The sequence below is a fragment of the Centroberyx gerrardi genome, chromosome 8 (genome assembly GCF_048128805.1).
Source record: "Centroberyx gerrardi isolate f3 chromosome 8, fCenGer3.hap1.cur.20231027, whole genome shotgun sequence".
NCBI classification, from domain to species: domain Eukaryota; kingdom Metazoa; phylum Chordata; class Actinopteri; order Beryciformes; family Berycidae; genus Centroberyx; species Centroberyx gerrardi.
Window position 1 is genome coordinate 3100858 of NC_136004.1, and position 20815 is coordinate 3121672.

A 20815-nucleotide genomic window follows, 5' to 3' on the forward strand; every position below is an offset into this window, starting at 1 on the left:
AAACACTGAATATCGGTACAAAATATGGGCTAACAGCGAGTTTAGTCTAAAAATATCAGTATTAGGGGAAAAACAACATTATCAGTCAAACCCTAGTTGCTACACTCCTGAGTGTTTTTCTCTAACTGGGTCACCGAGTCTATTTTTCTTCAGATCTGTACAAGTGGACCCTCCACTACAACAAATATGTGGATTTCCTCTTCTCTCCATTGCTGCCTTCCAGTGTGGGATGTTTGAACTGGAGTACCCCATGCTACAATCTGACAATCCACCAACTTCTTTGTTTGTTCGCTGCCAAACGTACTGTAGGCCCAGTGAATCACTGCCGTTACACAACAGACTTACTGCCCTCTCTAAAGCACGGTGCGAAAGACTGCAAGTCTACAGCAGAGAGGGGAGATCGGAGCAAGCTGTAGTGGAAAGTGATAGGGTTTATCCTTTAATAGCTCTGAATCGATGGGGAGATACAATCAGGCCGGTGTAGGGATTCTCTCCAGGAGGTGAAAGGTAATTTAAGCTTCTCAAAATGAAACACTGAGAGAGACTGGGGCTACAACAGATCCACAGGGCTTTTACCACAAATACTCATCTGAAACCAGGATTCCTCATTTTGCCATGGACTCATAATCGCTGAACTAAAATGAAAGCTACTGTAGACCTAACAGAATATTGTCTGCATGACTGGGCAGAAAGAAAGTGCAGCAAGAAACCGCAACATTTTTAAGACCTCTAAAACTAAAGTAAGATATTGTAAGATGTTTCAGGACCAGCAGACACTCTACTTGAGTGTCTTTTTGGGAGTTTGGCCCATTGGTCACCTTACCCAATATAGAGAGACAGGATTGGCATCAAAGTCAGTTCTGTGTCTCTGGTAAATAGCTCTCTCTGGTGTGCATCCTAACACTTTAGCATACAGTATGTCAAGTAATCGTAGGCGATTAGCATTATCCAAAGTAGCCTATGAATATAAACATTTTAGTCATCCAAAGCTGGTATTGGTATTAATTTTATGGCCTGTAGATTCATAACTTCTAAAAACAAAATCTCAATCTGCAACATTAGTGAAGTCCATTGCGAATCAACAGCACAAAAATTGTAGCTGTCTGGCTAACTTCGCTCACTTCCTGTGTAAACAAAACAAGGTAAGCTCGAAGTTTCACAGGAAGAGAGATCTTCTGCCACTGAAATTCATCTTTTTGTTTAATTTTATCTCTATTTTACCAATTCTCTAAACAAGCCTGGCAGGTTTAGACGTGCGTCATGAAAATTAACAAACCATCAGGATAATGCCAATTGCCTATACGATTACGCTAAAGTGTTAGCATGCACACCTGACAGAACTTTGTACAGGAGACACAGATGATTTTGGTGACAACTTAATAGTAAATGTATGGGTGTAACAGATTTATTGTGTCATCCAAATTCACCCAAAGGATCGCAGTTTGGGGTTGACTGTTGGAGTTTGCATTGGCCCTGCGGGTGTGTATTGGAGAGCAGCGGCCCCTGCAAACTACATAAAGCTGAAACTTTGAACACAATCAATCACCATGATGGCAAAATCTAGGAAAATAAGTCCCAGGTTGAAAATAACCGGAATTATCACATTATTACCTGCAAATTTAGACTAAAGTTCATTAGCGCCATTAGCCAAAATCATGAATCACTGACCACATTTACATGCACACAAAAATGCAACTGTAATGATGATAAAGACAATAATGTGAGTAGGGCAGGACCCATATGTAAACACCTTACTCTGATAATGTTAGCGCCATTATGCTCTTAGTGGGAGTAAACTTAATCACAGTTCTCTGATTTTTCTGCTGAGTTAGCTCATGTTGTCTCAGTTTTTCGTCATTTCCGTTTGAATACTGGCAAACACCACGTCACATGATGTTGTCACTGTACAGAATCATGTAACAGGTTAACTTAAATTGCACTATTGTCTTAATGGAGCACTGGCAATAGTCGCCTAGCATGTAAACGCCTCTTCCCAGCCAAATATTTGGCAACAGGCTAGCTGTTGTTATGACCTGTTGATAATACACACGTGATAAAAGCAAAACATCACACAATATTAAATTCTATGCACATTAATGAAATGAAAGCCAGTGGCTAACTTACTGAGGACCCTGCCCAGAAGGGACAGGAGTTTCGGATGGGTGGCGAGTTGCTGAGGGACAGCGCTCCGAAAGACAGCGCCACCATGGAACCGCCGAGCAGCAGCTGCAGCAAGCCCAGCGAGAGCAGCGGCCGGCCGGGCAGCAGCGAGCGAGAGCCGCCAGCCATGCGAGAGGAGGCGGACAAGCCGCGCGGTCGGCTTCGGTAAGACGGCTCTGCCAGCTGCGAAGCCCCGGCTACCGGACAGCAGGACCCCGGCAGCACTACCGGGAGCGACATCTGAGGCTCGGCAGGCAGGAGGGAAAACAACAACTAACCCCGGACCCTGAACTAAACGGAGAAGCGTCGGGTCGTTTTACGGATTCGAGGGCGGATCCTCGGAGAGTTTAGTGGAGCTGGTCAGCAGTCCTGCCATGATGGTCTCCAGTTTTAAATAACTGCTCGCGGACGGGGCTTGTATTGACTTTCACATACTTTGGCAGCGGGACCAGAAAAGCCAGAGAGGAGGAGGAGGGGAGCAGAGCAGGCCATGTGTAGTAGCCTATCTAAACAAGCTATCTACGGGTGCTTTAAAAAGTCTGAAAAAGTATTCAAATAAACGATCTAAATTCAGTATTGAAATCAGAATCTGAGGTCTTATTTTTTCACCATGCAGTGGCAGGTTTCTTTGTTTCAAGTTAATACAGAGGACGATTAGTAAAAAATCTGCTTTACTAAACAGTATTTGACTTAATGTCCCTTATCATTTAACTTATTTTTCATATTGGACACATTGTGCATCAGTCATTTCGTTGTCTCATTAAGGTTTACAGTTTGCACACTCTCATAATGTTGTGATCCATACTTTTTCTCATACTTTTCATTCTTACGTCAACATGTTTTAGTGTTGAAAGTAGCATAATATGTCTAACCCTCTTTGCTACTGTATATTCTTACCAGAGGTGTGACCAAGTCAACTTTGCTCGAGTCCCAAGTCAGTCTCAAGTCTTGAGGCACAAGTCTCAAGTCAAGTCCCAAGTCTAAATGTAGATTACCAAGTCAAGTCTAAGTCATTAATGTCAAGTCTCAAGTCTAAATGTAGAACAGCAAGTCAGGTCAGAACAAATCAAGAGTCCAGTATCAATTTAATATCTTAAAGAAAACTTTTCAATGCAATATGATTTTAATAGGATAAAAACTTGGTAAGAACATCGTTCTATAATCAGTTACAACTTCAATAAATTCAATCATTCCATGCAACAGAATTCAAAGTCCCAAGTCACCAGAACCTAAGTCAAGTCAAGTCTCAAGTCTTCCCTTCATGCATCAAGTCAAGTCTCAAGCATTTAAAATTGTGACTCGAGTCTGACTCAAGTCCAAGTCATGTGACTCGAGTCCCCACCTCTGATTCTTACTTATATTCCATTTACTGTATCCTATTACTATTTTCTGCTGCAACAACACAATTTTCCCACGGGGATCAATAAAGTTTTCCTAATCTGATATGATCTGACCTGACCTGACCTGATCTGATCTGATAGGCCAATTTCAAGTCTATCTTTCTGTCTCCCGCTCCAGTTGTCTGGAGTTCTTATAATCCTAGTGTTGTCCTTCCCTCCAACTCTCTGTTGTTATGCAGCATGTCTTGTCATGTTATGGTATACTATGAATTTACCTTATATCAGCCTTAAAAGGTGGTAAACACCATTCCGCAAATTAATTTGAGGGTGAAGTGAGTTTAGGTGGGTGTTTCCTCCACTATCCCTGTTCCAGACACAATGCCAAGGTAAAGAAGGAACTTGATTGCATTAGAAATGTTGTAGCCTAAATGTCAAGGACAAACTGTACTGGTTCAGCCTAGAACCATGACTACAGCATGCCTCAATATCTGACCTGTTGCTGTCATATTTCTTGGTATTAGTTCCCAACTAGTAAGTATAGTTTTTTCTTTTGTTTTGTTTTTTAAATATATCTGTTTTTATTGGATTTCAATTATGCATACAAATATTTCAGACATCATTTCAATCAATGTAATACAAAATGCAATTTCCCTTCTTCCTTATGATCCCATCCCTTCCCCCACTCTTCCCACCCATGGGTTCTGGTAGTCAAAAAAGTGAAGAAAGAAAGAAAGAAAGAAAGAAAGAAAGAAAGAAAGAAAGAAAGAAAGAAAGAGAGAAAATAAACTATAATTTTCAATATAGGATTGTACAGTGGCAGGGAGTGCCATATTGCAGTCAAGCATTAGGCCCTTAATTCTTAATGTCTGAAGCTGAACCTGTAAGGTGTCAAGCTATTCTAGAGAGGGTTTCCAAGTTTTGATCCACCTAGTAAAACATGGAGGGAATGGCCTTTTCCAGGAGAGAAGAATCAAGTGATGTGTAGTAAAAGTCATGATCCAGCAAGCTTTGAAAGATAGGGAGGTGGTGTCAGCTTCAAAGCCAAAGAGAGCACACGTTGAATTGGGTGATTCTGGGGTCATGAACATTTTACTGAAAATATTTGTCCAAAAGCTAGTTAGGTGAGGCCAAGAATAGAACATAAAGAATCTGCTCCAGGGTATAAGTTAGAGAGTTTTGCATCGGCGAGGTGAGTCCTTTGTACAACTTTAAAGCAATATTCCACTTAGTTTTAACATGGGGGTTAATTGGCACTTGACCGCCATGAAAACCAGAATATAAACTAATCACCAAGATGATGCAGCTGGATGAGTTTGTAGTGTTCAGATTTTTACTTCCCATTTTTACTTCCCATTCATTTGAATGACTGACAAAACTGACATTTAACACGTTGGTGAACAGATTCAACAACAGATCCTGCTACTGTGATTTTCAACTGACTGTTGGTCCAACGTTTTAGAACATAATTTCACCAAACAACATTTTTATTGATAGAAGAGAACATAGCAGAGGGATACCATTTAGGAGAGATAGTTCCTGTTTGGGAGACTGGATCTACTTTTATTTTTAAATGCAAATTTTAGTGTAAACCAAGAATAGAAATACAAAATGATGACAGACCCAGGACTGCTTTGTTGTCTTAAAAGCAGGATCTGTTGTTAAATATGTTCACCAACGTGTTAAATTTAAGTTTTCAGGTTATCTTCGTGGCCTCATTCAAAATGAATGGGAAGTAAAAATCCGAAAGCTACAAACTCGTCCAGCTGCATCCGATCTTGGTGAGTAGATTCTGATTTTCATGGTGGTCAAGTGCCAAATAAAACTAAGTGGAATATTGCTTTAAGTTGTATCAGGCGGTGCCTAGCACAAGGGGATGATGAAGCGGTTCGTAGTTTAATAAACCACAGTTTCAGAGTATTTTCCCCAACACTGTCCATGCACAACACTAATCCGCTCTGAAAAGAATGAAAGGTTAAAAAAAAGCTCTGACCACAATCTATGTTGAAATAACTACCTGGGGATGATTCATGTGTAACCTTCTCACCTCATCCTTGACTATGACAGCAGCAGTGATATATCTTCAACAATGAGTGTTACTGTGTAAGCCCATGTGACACCAGTCTTGACCAGGCCGTGGCCGGAGTGGTTCATACCCACCATCTTCTCAACCGTCACTAAATCTCTCCTGACAACGTGCCAGGAAACCTTAGCAAACAATAGAATTCTTGTTTCAGTTACAAGGCAGTGCTTGTGACCTTTGTTGCCTGAAGCTGTTAATGAATGCAGGTCTATTGTTTTTCATCATTTTTGTTATTGGTTTTCTTGGATGAGGTCAGTAGCTCCTAAGTGTAGTGACACCAGGCCACAGATGCCTGCATTCAACCCCAAGGCGGCTCAGCAGACCCTTACAAAAAAAGTCACATGTGAAAACCCCACGTGACCTCAAAGTACATGTGGTTTTTGGACACATGTTGGTTTTCATATGTGAACATTTGAAATTTCCCATTGACATTTTCACCTGTGAATTGTCTGTTTGCAAGTTTTCACATGTGAAACAAATACTGACATATCTAACTATGGAAGCCCATTCCCACCACTCAATAAAATTAAAAATGACTCAATTGTGAGTTTTTTTCTCACAATTCTGACTTTATTTCTCACAATTCTGACTTTATTTCTCACAATTCTGACTTTTTATCTCACAATTCTATATCTCGGAATTCTGAGGGTTTTTTTTCCGCAAAAAAAAAGTCAGAATTCCGAGATATAAAGTCAGAATTCGGAGAAAAATTATTTTATTGAGTGGCAGGAATGGGCTTCCATATATAACGGCAGGTGAAAATGTGAAAAAAAAAGGTTGCGTGGAAAAGAAAAATACACTTCATCTACAAAAACTGCCACATGATTTCGGAATATAATGTGAGAAAAATTGTTCACATATGAAAACCAACATGTGCCCAGAAAGCACATTCATATGTGGGTTTTCACATGTGACTTATTTGTAAGGGCGTCAACCCCTAAGTCAGTCACTCATCCTTCAGCATGTGAGACCCTGAATGTCTACCTGACAGTCCTACTACATATCAAAGGAGTCTTGACCAGCATGCACACCTTTTACAGCTCATATCACAGAGAGCTAACAGACGGTTATGTGTATTCCCCAGCCAGGACCTGAGGAGAACTCCACTGGTCAAAATGGCTCCAGGCTATTTGGCCTCCACAGCTGTCTCTCCTTTGTCTCATGGGTACCCTCCATACCCAGACAATGAAACTCAGAACCTTCCCTCCAAAAGACTTTAAGAATGATGTATGTGTGATCTCACTGTTAATCTTGATTTGGACTTCTTCTTTGGTATTGATTCTTCCTTTATCCTTTTTTCTGATTGAAGTACAGGACATGTACCATTTTCAGGTTACTTTCTCTGCACATATGAAATATCAGTGATATCAAAAATATCATGTTTGATATCATTCTTGATTGACTAACAGAATAAATAAGCTTGGTTATATTGATGCCTTGACCCTAAAGAATTATGACAATTCTTAGTTTTGTCTTCTATATCATGTGATTCTCAACCTTTTTCATATCAAGGAGCCCTAATTTAGTCCACATTACAGCCACAGACCCCCATTTGATGACATTTTGTCTCTCAGACCCAAATCTGAGAATATTTTTATTGTTAGATATGATTTTGTCCAGAATTTCAGGACTATTTGTATTAGAATTAGTGTAGTAGGTAGAGAGATAACAGTGAAACTATGATCAAAACAGTCATTCTTCTACACTCTCTAATTGTGTTAACTTCTTGTAAATGAAATAATGGAAAAGTTTAACAATTCATCAATTTGCTGGGGACCCCCTGGAACCCCCTCAAGGTCCCCTGGTGGTCTCCGGACCCCACGTTGAGAACCACTGCTCTAGATGACAACTCACACTTAAGAGTGTGAATGCAGGACTAGAACCCACCTGTGAATTTGAATTAACCAGTGACAACAAATCACAGTCAGAGACTCTGACACTGCCCCTGACCTTCCACCAATATAAGCTCTTGGTCAGTTCAATTTAAGGATTTCTGATAACGGCCACCAGGCCAGCTGTCAAAGGAAACAAAGATCACAAACTGCAGCCTTTAAAAAAACACAACAGAAATCAACTGACGCCTCAAGCCTATGGAACCAAATCCAGAATGGACTCAAGCCAGGATGGCCACACCATCTTCAGTAAGCAAACCTGACTCAGTAGCGCTCGCATCGGCAGAATCAGTTGATTTGAACGCTCAATTGGAACAACTGAGTTAATGTCTAATATAGGCTTTGCCATCATCCACGGCTCTCCACACTTGGTCAATGAATCAGTGTGTTTTGTTGTGCTTTTGCTTGTCTGTCTTTTGTGTTAATAGTGTGTAGTCAATAAATGTGTGTGAATTACTCATTTAGCTCTTCTTCTTTAGCTCGACAAGAACCCATCTACCTTCAGAATACCCTCAGAAGTGCTATCATTTGAGATTATTTGAAATCAACTTGATTTCAAATAATAGTTTCCCAGGCTAACTGGGTGGTGCCCCAACTGATCTGTTTTATGAAAGAAATTGATGATAATCCTAATCAATTCCAAATACTGGTTATGAGTATGACCCACAATCACAACTAATATTCAAACCTAGATAGCACAACCTTGCTCGCCTAAGGCAAGATATACTACACATTTCAAGTATAATTAAAATCACTAACATGGTCAGGGTGTCTGCACAACCTGAAAAAGTATTAAAGGGGCAATAAGTAATCTATGACCTTTATCGATCTCTTTTGGTGACCAGTAGGAATTTGCAACAATATTAATAGAATTTATCTCCTCCTCACCTTTGAATACAGTATTGAATACGGTTAAAGCATTTTAAACTTGCAATAAGCGATATTAGACCTTATAGCCAATCCTGAAACTAATGTGTGCTATGTGAAAATTTAATTGAGACATAGCTAGCTAGCTTTGCTGTTTTCACCTCTTTTCTAAAGCTTGTTGTCAAATTCTGGTCCGGAACAAAGCTCCTCCTGGGCCATTCAGTAGCTTTTCATTTTTTTTAACTAGCTTGTCTCTTCCCTCGCTGTTTAAAAGCGGCCCTCACCCCCTCCCATTCCTGAAAATGTTCACATAATGGTGGAATTGATGAAGCGAGTGAGTAAACTTGTTAAACTAGTAAACTTGCTACCTACCTCTTCACTTGTCATTGTGGGACATGTAACCTTCAGCAAGAGAAAGGCCTGGCAAAGTGAGACTGGTAACCGGTGACACTTCTCTGTAGGTACGTTTAGCTTAGCTGTTAGCCTTTATGCGTGGTGCTTTGCAATGTTTGTCCTTAGTAGGCCTCCGTAGTGCAGTGGTTTTGCTGTGTGTTATTTACAAATCCATTGCGGTTTCTGTCACCCACTAGTGGTCAGAAAATTTCGCTTATTGCAACTTTAAGTCATAAATTCAGTGTTAGAGGTGTTACAAATTTTGTGGTTCCTTGGTGTGCTCTTTTTTGGCATTAATGCAGACTGTATTCTGATAGGTTTACAGCTGTTTTCATTTCATGTTTATTTCAATTGTGAATCTGGTCTTAAATTTATGTCTGGTGTTAAAAAGGTCTTTAAAAGTCTTAAATTTAGTTTGATTAAACTTGCAGACAGCCTGATGGTATTTAGCTGTCTTTGATGTGTGACATACAGTATGTAATGTTAAGTTAATGACCACATACTGTGACTGTGATGCAACCACTTGCCATTACCATAGGCATTACAGTGATGTGAGCTTGGCTGAATTGAATTACTAGCACAATGGGGATGGGGGTGTGGGGTGTTAAGGGGGTGAGGTAACAGACTACATGTAATGGGGTTAAGCCTACAGTAGTCTGATAAAAAAAAAGGGTAAATGGTGAAGATATCAAAGTAACAGCACTTTGCAGGTAGCGTGTACAAACTCAACAAGGATCCATGAACAATGTGAAACAGAGTCAGGAGGCAGAGAATGCAGTTGGTTCTGTTAATTGGTGTTTCAGCCTGCAGACCTTTCTCAAGACATTCAAGTTACAACAAGATCGCAATGACTCTTCCATATGTAGCTTTTTGACAGGCAGTGAAAACATCTGTGTGTAACCAAGGCATGGCGTTGCCTACTAACAGGTAACTGCCGAAATAGAGGGACGGAGTAAATGAGGGATACCAAGTACATTGAAAGCAGGTGCTTTTTCTCATCTGATGACATCTATTATTTGGCTCTGTGTTTCCAGCTGGATTCCATTAATTGTTCCAAAAAGACAAAACATTGCTCATTCTCCCTAGCATCATACCACAAATATTGCACGCTGAAACATCAGATATTAATATAGACAGCACAAACAGGCGCAGTGTAAAGACATATTTTGAATTAAGACAAACACGCTTAAAGAACTGAAGGTGCATATGGTGCATATTGACATGCAGTAATGTACTGAGATGGGGCTTATTGAGACAAAATAACTGTTACACCCTCTACTTGGATCTTGATAGCACTTGATTTTCATATTGTATTGGATTACTACCATGTATTGTCTTCAAAATCCATTTCTCTTTGCAATTTGCACTTTATATAAAGGATTTATTTGGATTCTTATTCAGCATTAATGAGATGCAGACAGCAATCCATGACAACATACTGAGTGACAAGTGTCAACAACTCGCTGAGAAATTGGGGGACATTGATGCTGACGACCTGAGCCTTGAGATTGGCATAGCTGTCAAGGGCTATCCCAGTGGCAGGCCCAGTTCAGCCTTTGATATCCTTAACTACATTCTAACATGTACTGGATGTCTACCCAAATGCTGACTGTGCCAGTAACAGTGTCTGCCTCTGGAGAGAGAATCTCAACTCAAACGGATGAAGAACTATTTGCGATCTACAGTATCACAGGACTGGCTGAATTTGCAATTGAGCGTTTTTGGTTGATTCAGGCTACATGTCGGCATTATGTGCTTCTTTTGTTATTTGTTTGGCTTTGTGTGGATTGGTGGGCAGCAATTTCATAATTTGATGTTCGTGATTTCAGACAGCTGCTAATGCTCTCAGTTACACATTTGATCGCTGAGTCTGACTCGAGTCCAAGTCATGTGATTCGAGTCCCCACGCCTGCTTTGAAGAGAATTCAGTGTATTTGGAATACAGCCTGATCTAATAAGCCATTACATTATATCTGATCCACAAATAATTCCTGAAATCCCAGTGTGGCAAAACAAACACAATACACATGAGGTTAAGACTTTTATTTGGTGTTGTAAGGTGAAACTCCACGGAAAAACTCAAGCAGACGCAGTCCAGTCATTCTTCTCATTCTCGCTCTCTCATTTATAACATAACCCTCTGCCATAACACAGTGTACTCCATGAGTTCAATACCAGTTCATATGAAGGACTTCAAACCCATTCATAAGCACTTAGATCCTGCCAGTAAGCACTTTGTAACTCATTTGTGGAGGTAAAGTGAACTGAGATACAATCAAGCATATTTTTTTTACATGTAGAAACACTTTGATGGTGGAGCCCAGACCAGAGACAGCTGACTGCCTCCACCACACACACCAACACCCGGTCACAAACACACACTCCAATTCAATCCAATGCAGCCTCATAAAACCTGTGACCCCATTTCTGTGGGTAGCAAATATGGCTCATTTTGTAACATCTTTAATCACAGGTTTGTAACAGAAGCAGATGAGTTTCCTTCTGTTTAGAATTAAGTGTATTTCCTTTACTTGTTTTGTTTTTACCGCAAAGCACAATCATTACTTTTACATTTTAGGCGTTAAACTAACACTCTTATCAAGGCTAGCTTGCAGAGTTCAGTGTCTTCATGGACACTTTGACATTACAAAGGGCATGTTCACACGATTCCCGCAGTTGATGGCGATAACTGTTGATGGCTGTTGCGGGGATTGAACCTATGACCCTTTGATTTATGGGGCTACCTCTCTTCCCGCTGTGCTAGCACGCCACCCCAGAAAGTTTAAAGTAATAATCCGCAATATTTTCACATAAATAAATGTCTGTTTTGCTACTCTCTATGACCAACTGACAGAGGTGTGACCAAGTCAGCTTTGCTCGAGTCCCAAGCAAGTCTGAAGTCAAGTCCCACGTCTAAATGTAGATTACCAAGTCAAGTCCAAGTCAAGTCCATGTCATTAATGTCAAGTCTCAAGTCTAAATGTAGAACAGCAAGTCAAGTCAGAACAAATCAAGAGTCCAGTATCAATTTAATATCTTAAAGAAAACTAAATATTTAGGACTTTTCAATGCAGCTTGGTAAGTGCATCATGAGTTTTATTTCTATAATCAACTTAAATTCAATCATTCCATACACATTCAGATAACAGAATTTAAATTCAGTCGCCTGATGGAACAAATCTCATCACTTTCAAGTCATTTACACAAACACAAGATATTTTGTCAAGACTTTAGAAACCTTTTTAAGTCATCAAAGTACAAGTCAAAGTCAAGTCCCAAGTCACCAGAATACAAGTCAAGTCTCAAGCAATTAAAACTGTGACTCGAATCTGACTCGAGTCCAAGTCATGTGACTTGAGTCCCCACCTCTGCCAACTGATATAACCCAATAGTGATTCAACCCATTGCCAGTTCATGAAAGCTTTTCCATTTGCTGTTCTAAACACTCGGTGCCAGGAAAAATCCTCTGCTGCACAGGAAGTGATGCGTTTTATGTTTCTGGTTTGTTTGGAATAAATAGAAGAAGAACTAGGTAGTTATCATGAGCAGTGATAGCCACCATGGCTGAACAGACAAAGACAAGAGCGCCGCCTACAGAAACTCAAACTCAAACTCAAACTTAACAGAAAATCCAAGGAAAAAGACGCCACAGTACTGGCCACACTGATTGACAGTCTCTTTGGAAGCCCAGTGGAAAAAATACCACAGCAAAGACTGCTGAGCACCAAAGAAAAAATAAAGATTGTCGCGGATTACTACTTTAACCTGCATCTCAAGTTCAAATCCAAATGCGGCGTTTGACGGATATCATTCTTCTCGATTTAAATCTGGGGAACAGATTTAGTTTGAGATCAGCCATTCTTGGACATGGCAGATAGGGCTAGGCTAACCCTAGTGTATTGTATTTTCATGTGTGTGTGTGTGTGTGTGTGTGTGTGTGTGTGTGTTGGCACTGTAAGTGACAGCGGACAGTACAGTGTGTGGGGACAGCATTAAGGTTTTGGTGTCACTGGTTCCCTGGTTTCCCTTTAAGCTTGACAGCAGCAGAGGTTTTAGTCCGGCTGGGCGGCTGAGGGGTGGAGGAAAGACAACCCAAACCTCATGGGACTAAGAAAGTAAAAGGCACTTCAAAAAATTGTAACAAATTCCAGTGTCACTATATAGAATGTCTCTTTCTCTCTGTCAATATATAGATATATACTGTATGTATACACAGGCATTGTCATATAGGAAGGAATGCAAAGATAGAGGAGTATAAACACTTGACATTAGATATATAATATATAGAGTAATACAGTAATAATATATACGTAACATTTTTTTGATCAGAGCTGGCGATTATAGGAGATACAAAAAGGAGGGGACAGAAGTGAGAAAGCGCATATTGTGGGTCGGCTGAGGTTTTTTGTCGGGGCGAGATAGGGCAATACTCGTGGCAATAGGTTTCAGTTGCTGTGCACAAACTGAAAGAGTTGCATAGGCAAGAAAACAAGTGGTTCCTGATCACTCAGTTTTAACAATTAAAGAGGTACGTAAGAAAGAAATAAATACAACTCCAAACAATAAAATAACACTGAAAGAGAAGTCACTTTTTTTTTTAAAAAAAGCAAATGAGCGAAGACAGTGAGATCCTATCCAAAAGGATAGTACAGATTGCTTTGACTTCCTTGAAGCAAAAAAGAAAGTTACGTTTTTTTTTTCAAAGAATCTCAAAGAAGCAGGAGATGCTTCCAAGTCAGCAGCCGACTGGTGCAGGGCCTGGAATGGTGAGAGTGTGTGTGGTGTGTGTGTGTGTATGTGTGTAAATATATATGTACTGTATGTGTACATGTATCTCCAGGACGTTGCGGGTTACCACAGCTACTATGTGGCAACCCTACAATTCAGTGTCTTGGTACTGGTGAGAGTTGGCGGTGTAGTATCCTGGCTTGCTGTGGTACTCGTCCTCTTCCTCCTCCTCGTCCTCGCTGGGGTAGATACGGCCCTCCTTGGAGGATGAAGGAGTTTGGGGTTCTGGACGGGAGCTGGAGCTGGTGGGACACAGGAAATATAACTTCAAGTTACACTAAGACTAAACTTCTAAACATACAAGTTGTCCGTCTCAACAGAACTGAATAGACACGGTTAATTTCTGTGCTGTTTTTGATGGGAACTGATCATTTCATCACTAGTAGGCCTACATCTGATTGATTTTGTGTTTAGCTAGCTAAGCATAGTGTCTGGTTAGCCAACTAACGCTTCCTTGTTAAGACATCTGATTAGCACACTAGCTGACGTGTCTATTAGAACCTAACATTAGTGTTAGTAGTGGCAAGGAGATTCCTGTTAACATTGATTGCTTTGATGAATTAGCCTGCTGGCTAGTTAGCTAGCTACCAAAACAACAACAAAACCAACAGTTTGTTCTGCTTAACTGAGCTGACTCTTCTCAAGCTACAACTCAAGAATGTGTTGGAGTAGAGACTAGGGCTAAAGACAAGACAGTTTATTGTCACTTTTACTGTGTCACAGTAAAAACAATATTTGGAAACAAATATTCAACCACGAACATTACTGGACTGACCTATACCAATACCACATTAACCGTTTTCATGTATCTTTGTTTTTTTGCAGCCCTGGTTGTTATACATTTAGACATTATTTCTCATGGACCTCCATAATGGCGTCAGACGTGGTTGCTAGGAGATTTGTGACAGAAAAAAGCCAGGGAATGGGTATCAGAAAATGAGTGAAATACAGTATTTACACCCAAAAATATAATACAGGAGGTAAAAACCAAGGGAACTGAAACTTACATCCTGCAGTGGCACAAGGGATAAAAACACCATCGTGAAATGGTATTCTGGCACAGTTTCACCTAGTAACAAGGTGCATGGAATGGGCAAGTAACAATGGGCAAGAGGGAATTCCAACAACACTTTGGGTACTGAGTAGGGATGTGCACAAGAGAGGTAGAGGTTTTTTTTTTTTTTTTAAATAACACCAGAAACCCCCTAGTGGCTCATCTATGCCATAGCTGTTATTCACTCTCAGAATTATTTTAAAGAATAACTAAACCCCAAACCCAAATCTGTGTAAAGCCTGACATCTAATGGTAAAAAGTATGCTACTGATATTGCCATCTGCTATTGGCTGGTCTCTGGTCCAGGTGATGTCACTTTCTATACAGTACAACAGGTTTTGAAATCACCTGGCACCAAAGATCAGCCAATAGCATATGCAATTTCAGTAGCATGCTTTTTACAATTTTTTTAAATTTTTGGGACCAACAGACAGACCGACAGAGTGACTTATACTAGCTGCTGGTCGCAGCTAAAATATTAACGGCCAAATTACAAAAGTCTACGTTGATTAATATTCAAATATTATTTTTTTATGACCCATCCCTAGTATTGAGAACAAAGATTTATTAGTAATTTGGAAAGCCCAATGTTGATATTTAACTAACTATCAGGTGACATAAAGTAGATGTTTAACAAAGTGTCATTAGCCTATTTGGTGCATCTCTACAGACTATGTAACCCTAACCCTGACTTTAGCCTAACCCTAACCCCAACACTAATCCTGACCCCATTTTTAAACCTAAACCCAACCCTAACCTGTTTCTAACATTAACCCCAACTTTAAGATTAACCCTAGCTCAGACACTGGATATCTATAGACTACTTTTCACACAATTAGTAGACTTTTTAGGGACATTGTCACGGGGATGCCCGATGCCCTATATTAACATACACCGCCAAACATTACCTGCATTAACTTTCATTTCTTTACCATAGATTACATCTTGGCGCCACTAAGAGATGTTAGTTAAGTGTTACTGTGTTTTGGTTTTGATTGTTAGATTCTCGCATTTTCATTGTAGTCTGTGTCTCACTGCAGTGTTCCAGCCATACTGGGAGGCCTACCGGCATTGGCGTTATTTAACATTCCCGCCTGCATTGACGCAATTCCGCAATCTTTATACATTATATAATTAATTCAAAAGTTAAATAAAGAAGCGGAGACATTTCATTATTTATCATGTTTAATGAAACAGTTTGCAGATTACTCTTACCCCGTGTATTTTTTCTTCTCCTGCACTTGGCAGTTCCAGTTTTAGACCCAGAGTGCGAAACTGAAGCGGAGGGGTCCAACCTCATTTGTAGAGAGGGGTGGCAGTGGAATGTGCCAAGTGTGGTTGAGATAGGGGGTGTCCAAATTGATAAAAGTATACATCTATATTTTTATGCATCAGACTGATGATAGGGTCATTGCAATTTATTATGTGTGTCACATAGTTATATCAATGTAATAATAATTGTATTGAATCAGACCCTTGATGTATTGTTGCATTAATTGAAGACTAATTATGTTTTGTCTTCATAGGAGGGGCTTAGAGTATATAGGAGGCCAGCACCCATGGGTGCCCGCTCACTCTGCCTCGCTCCAGCCAGGAATTGGGACCAGGACTGCTGGCCTAATAGCATAGGGCCCACGTCAGGGGCTTAGCCTATGTTTTGGTTTATAGCTTAGTTCTGCCTTTGTTATTTTTGTTGTTTTCTTGATTCATTATCTATTTCTTTATTTTTCTTTTCAAAACATTTTGAGTATTTTCCATTTTTGTGTGTTTTTTTACAGCTCATCTTGTAAATACACCTGGTTTCTCCACAATAAATCCCACGTGGTGGTATTGAAGCCTGCCTCAGCCTGTGCCTTCCTCTTCTACCCACTCGCCATCCTAACAGACATATTATAGTCCCTTGATAGGAAGTTGAGTATCAACATCGGACTATACAAATAAGAGGAGGTGGTAATGTTCACATTAGAAAAAAGGAGGCAGTAGTGTTTTATTGAGTGTCTGTGCCTTTGTTCCCTCTGTTTTGAAGAGAGCCATTGGCTGAGCTCTAATCAGCCAGTAGGAACCTGTAGGGGGCGCTATATGAGGAGGATGAGGACAGTTTAAACAAGCTGCTGTAACTCCTTGGTAACAAATAGGTATGCCTGTAGTTTATCACAGACCACATCCTCTGCTTCTCTATGGCTCAAAGGGGCTGCATATATGCCGCAAATGTTGCTGGAGTGTCCTCTTTCCCAAAAAATCTGATAAATTTTAAATTGGAAGGTTAGCAAGGACTGTTGAAACACAAACACGCAGACACACACTCACAGAGGAGCTTGGTAACACAGTCCTATGGCAGTAGTAAGCCTACCCGATAGGCTGTGGGCGGTTGTGATCCAGCTTGGCGGTCTTCAGGGGAACAGCATAGATGTCCGGATGCTTCTGAGCGATTTCCAACTAGACACAGGGAGAGACAGGAGGGATTCACTGAATATCTACAAGTTATGGTTGAATAAATCCTTTATTATCACTGGTATCCAAAGTAACATAGAGTTCCAAGTTAGAAGGCCTTCACAACAACTGCACTATGGATATCTGACACTGAAATCTCACACTGCCATATTTCTGTAAAGTGACCCATCTATAAAATTCCCAGACTTCCCCAGAGAATTTAGCAAAATCCTTGACTTTCCCTGTCGGGAATACACCCCTCAAAATTCCATGATATTCCATAAATTCCATGACCAATGGGAACCTTGAGCTATACCCTTTCCCAAACCCACCCTGGCGTTTTGGGCTTCCTGCAATTCCAGCATCCTCTGGGCTCGGGCAAAGTGATCCATCTTCTCAAAAGCCTTGATCTTCCCCAGGAAGGACTGCTTGGACGGGTCCTCCACTGGGCTCTCCTCCCCCACCCCTTCCTGCTTCCTATGGGCTGCCGTGGTTGCACTGGGAGGAGCGATAGGCGAGTGAACTGGGGCGTCTGCCTGGGACCCGCAGCCGATGGGCTTGAGCGCGAAGGGGGGTGGGGGCGCTCCGAGGGGCCGGGACTTGCCGAAGGAGTTGAGGTGGTGAGACGGAGGCGGGGGTGGCGGGCCGGAGGAGGCCGGGCGGGAGATGGGGAGGGGGTCGTTGTTGCTGCTGCTGGCGGGGCTGCTGCTGGACGGGGAGTCGTAGCTTCGGCTGGTGCTGGGGGGTGGAGGGTGATGCTGACGCTGGTGGTGGTGTGGGTGGGTGGAGCCTGATACTAGCGCCACCTCCTCTCTCAGAACCAGCTTCACCTGATCGAGAAAGGCGAGGAGTTAGAGCAAGCACAAATACCTACGGTGTGGTCACACTATCCCGCTTTTTTGTATAAAATACACTGTCCAAGCTAAATTTTGTGATAATTTGAAAAAGCACACAACCCACTTTGTTTCCATAGCAGCCAGCTGCAACTATCAGCAAACACAGTGCTCCCACAACACAGCTAATGTGCTCTATACTGACACTATACGGTAACACTTTACAATAAGGGTACATTAATTAAGGGTTAGTTAATGCTTAATAAGCATTAACTAACTAAGGTATTCATTTATACATTATTTAATAGTTTATAAAGTTGACTATTAAATAATGTATAAATTAATACCTTAGTTAACATGAACACCATTAGTAAATGATTACCAGACACATTAGTTAACTGTTAATTAAGAGTTAGTTAATGCTTATCAAGCATTAACTAACCCTTAATTAATGTACCTTTATTGTAAAGTGTTACCCACTATAATACTACTAACTTTTCTACCACTACATTCTCCATTTTCATTCTGGTTGTTAGTGTTGTAAACTATCAACTAATGGTTGACATCATGTGCTCTAAAAAGCTAAATTGTGTAAATTGCTCAGCTCTGCCTAAAAAGACACCAGGCAAATCGCCTTTCCAATCAGCCACTCCCCATTAACTCCCATTGTAACAGAAGCACTGGCAGTTTGAGAAAAACATTGTGAATGTGCCCTTAGTTTTTAGTGGTTATCTTGCTCATACCATTTGACATAGTTGGCACAAACTTGACTGGCATGAAATGATGATACATCAATCTAGATAACCACTAATGTATAAATGAACGCATGGCCAAAAAATTATAATTTTAAAATGTGGTTAAACTAACCTAAAAAATTCTTACTCGTACACGTAGTGCTGTTATTTCTGAATTTAACGAAAAGCCACAAATCTAAACTTCAATAGAGGCTTTGCATTTGTCCCCTAGCAACCAAGTCTGACACACTGGAGGTCCAATGGAGAATTTGCTATGCACAAATAATGGCTAAATATATAGCAACCAGGCTAGAAAAAGAGAGACACCTGAAAAAGATTGTTGTGGTGTGGCTGTAGGTCAATTCAGTAATGTTATAAATAAAAGTGAATACCCTGATAAGGTAGATTTGTATCCAAATGTAGGTTACTGTCTAAAAAAAAACTGTCTTATCTAAAAATCGATCAAATGTATCACTGGTAAATGATCACAGTCACAGGCAAAGAAATTAAAGTCTTCGCAATTCTGTTGAGATGGTCAAGTTGTACGCTTAGAAATGTGATCAGCCACTGTTGCCCAAGACCTCCAGTATGGCCACCAGAGGGTGCGTTACATCACCTGAAAGCCCTCTATAGGGGGGAGATGAGCCTAACCATCCATTTCTCTACTACCTCAATATTGTACAAACATTAGTCTACTAACGGTAGGAACATTTCAGTCCACAACACAATTGCACTGGAAAAATCACTGGTCCAAGCTACAGGGCAGAAGTCTGCAGGTTTGCATTCCAACCAAACACACAGCTAGCTACAGATCAGTTCACTAGCTAACACACCTTCAGCAACAGAGGAGGAACTAATCAGTGAAATCAGCTGCTGTACTTTATTGTTGGAATGAAAACCTACATAGTCTAAGGTCACGACTGCACATGATTGAAAACCAACGCTATAGGGGACTGCTCCACACAAGCCCACCACCCTCTACCACCAACTCAGGGGAATTCTGGGTACCCGTCTGGTCCAATGAGCTGCTGTTGGAGGAATCAGAGCTGCGGTAGGCGTGGTTTCTCCATATCAGCCCATTCCTCAGTGGGAAGGGCAGTTTGTTCCTTTGAAACGAGGTAAAGAGCTGGCAGGGTGGGAGGTGGGAGGTTAGAGGGAGAATCACACTTACCTAAACTAGTACTTTGTCTCAAAGTCCCATCCTGAGAAGAACACTACCTAAACCACCTAAAAACAAATCAGCTCCTGCCAAATTACTGTATATTTCATGGATGTTATGTGTTATGTGATGTCATGTGATGCTCATTAGGTAACAATACAGTGTACAATACCAATGATAAAACACAGAATAGTTATGAGAGGAAAAATTTAGAATTATATGAGCTGATGATGGCTGACATATTCTAGTAATGTGTAGAAGACAATATTACTGTATCAGTAATAATAGTAGTGCTTTGCCTTCAGCAAGCACACTAATAATAGCTGATGACACAAATAAGACACTGGCTGACACTCATTCAGAATAGACGGCTTTAGCAAATTACTCTAAATCAATGATCTTCAACCATGCGCCATCAAGGCCCAATCAAACACAACAGCAGCTGATTTCACTGGTGATCCCACCTTCAACCAGAGAAGAGGAACTACTCGCTGTTGTAGAGTTAGACTGGAATGAAAACACACTCTTGGGTCATGATGGCACATGGTTGAAGACATCTATTCTAAATCACTGAAGCAAGAGCTGCATCATTCAGCTTTGTAAATGACTGACAGTATTGTAAGTGGTGACTTTTGGTGGCTCTAACAAATGGTAGTAAGTTCAGAAAAGCCAAGTGAGGTAAATTTGTCATTGCTCCCCTGTAAAGTCTGCACTAGGGTTGGGCAGTAACCCTATATTATCATGTACCAGGGTATTTCAAAATGTTCACCGTATCAACCTGGATGGTCTGTTATTTATACCAAAGAATGCCAACAGGACGAGAGAGGCAAAACATCTAAGGTTTTGCACAAAAAGTGGAAATGTCTTCCTTTGTATGGAAGTTGAGAAGTGACATAATAAAATTGAAATCATGAAATAGAATTGCAATTTCAATTCCCATATATGAGAGCAAAAATGAAAATTAAAACTTGAGTTTTAATTTTGTCAGTAATAATGCATTTTCCAACATGTAAATGAAAATGAAAATTGGATTATTTCACTTTAATTTTAATTTTGTCATACATTATGCTCTCATACAGTATATG

At 40.5% G+C, this 20815-nt stretch overlaps 2 protein-coding genes across 2 annotated transcripts in view; both read right to left on the reverse strand.

Moving 5' to 3' along the window:
- fam189a2 (family with sequence similarity 189 member A2) overlaps positions 1-2417 on the reverse strand; it is a 32153-nt gene extending 29736 nt beyond the window's left edge. The window contains exon 1 of the mRNA XM_071914263.2: positions 2125-2417. Coding sequence (XP_071770364.1) covers positions 2125-2400 — 276 coding nt within the window. The 5' untranslated portion in view covers positions 2401-2417. The remainder of the gene's footprint in view (positions 1-2124) is intronic.
- Positions 2418-10760: 8343 nt separating this feature from the next.
- The window catches only part of LOC139923466 (tight junction protein 2-like), a 106327-nt gene continuing 96272 nt past the window's right edge, over positions 10761-20815 (reverse strand). The window contains exons 21-23 of the mRNA XM_078285295.1: positions 17337-17834; positions 16925-17010; positions 10761-13762 (exon numbers count right to left, since the gene is read on the reverse strand). Of these exons, the coding sequence (XP_078141421.1) occupies positions 13609-13762; positions 16925-17010; positions 17337-17834 (738 nt within the window). The 3' untranslated portion in view covers positions 10761-13608. The remainder of the gene's footprint in view (positions 13763-16924; positions 17011-17336; positions 17835-20815) is intronic.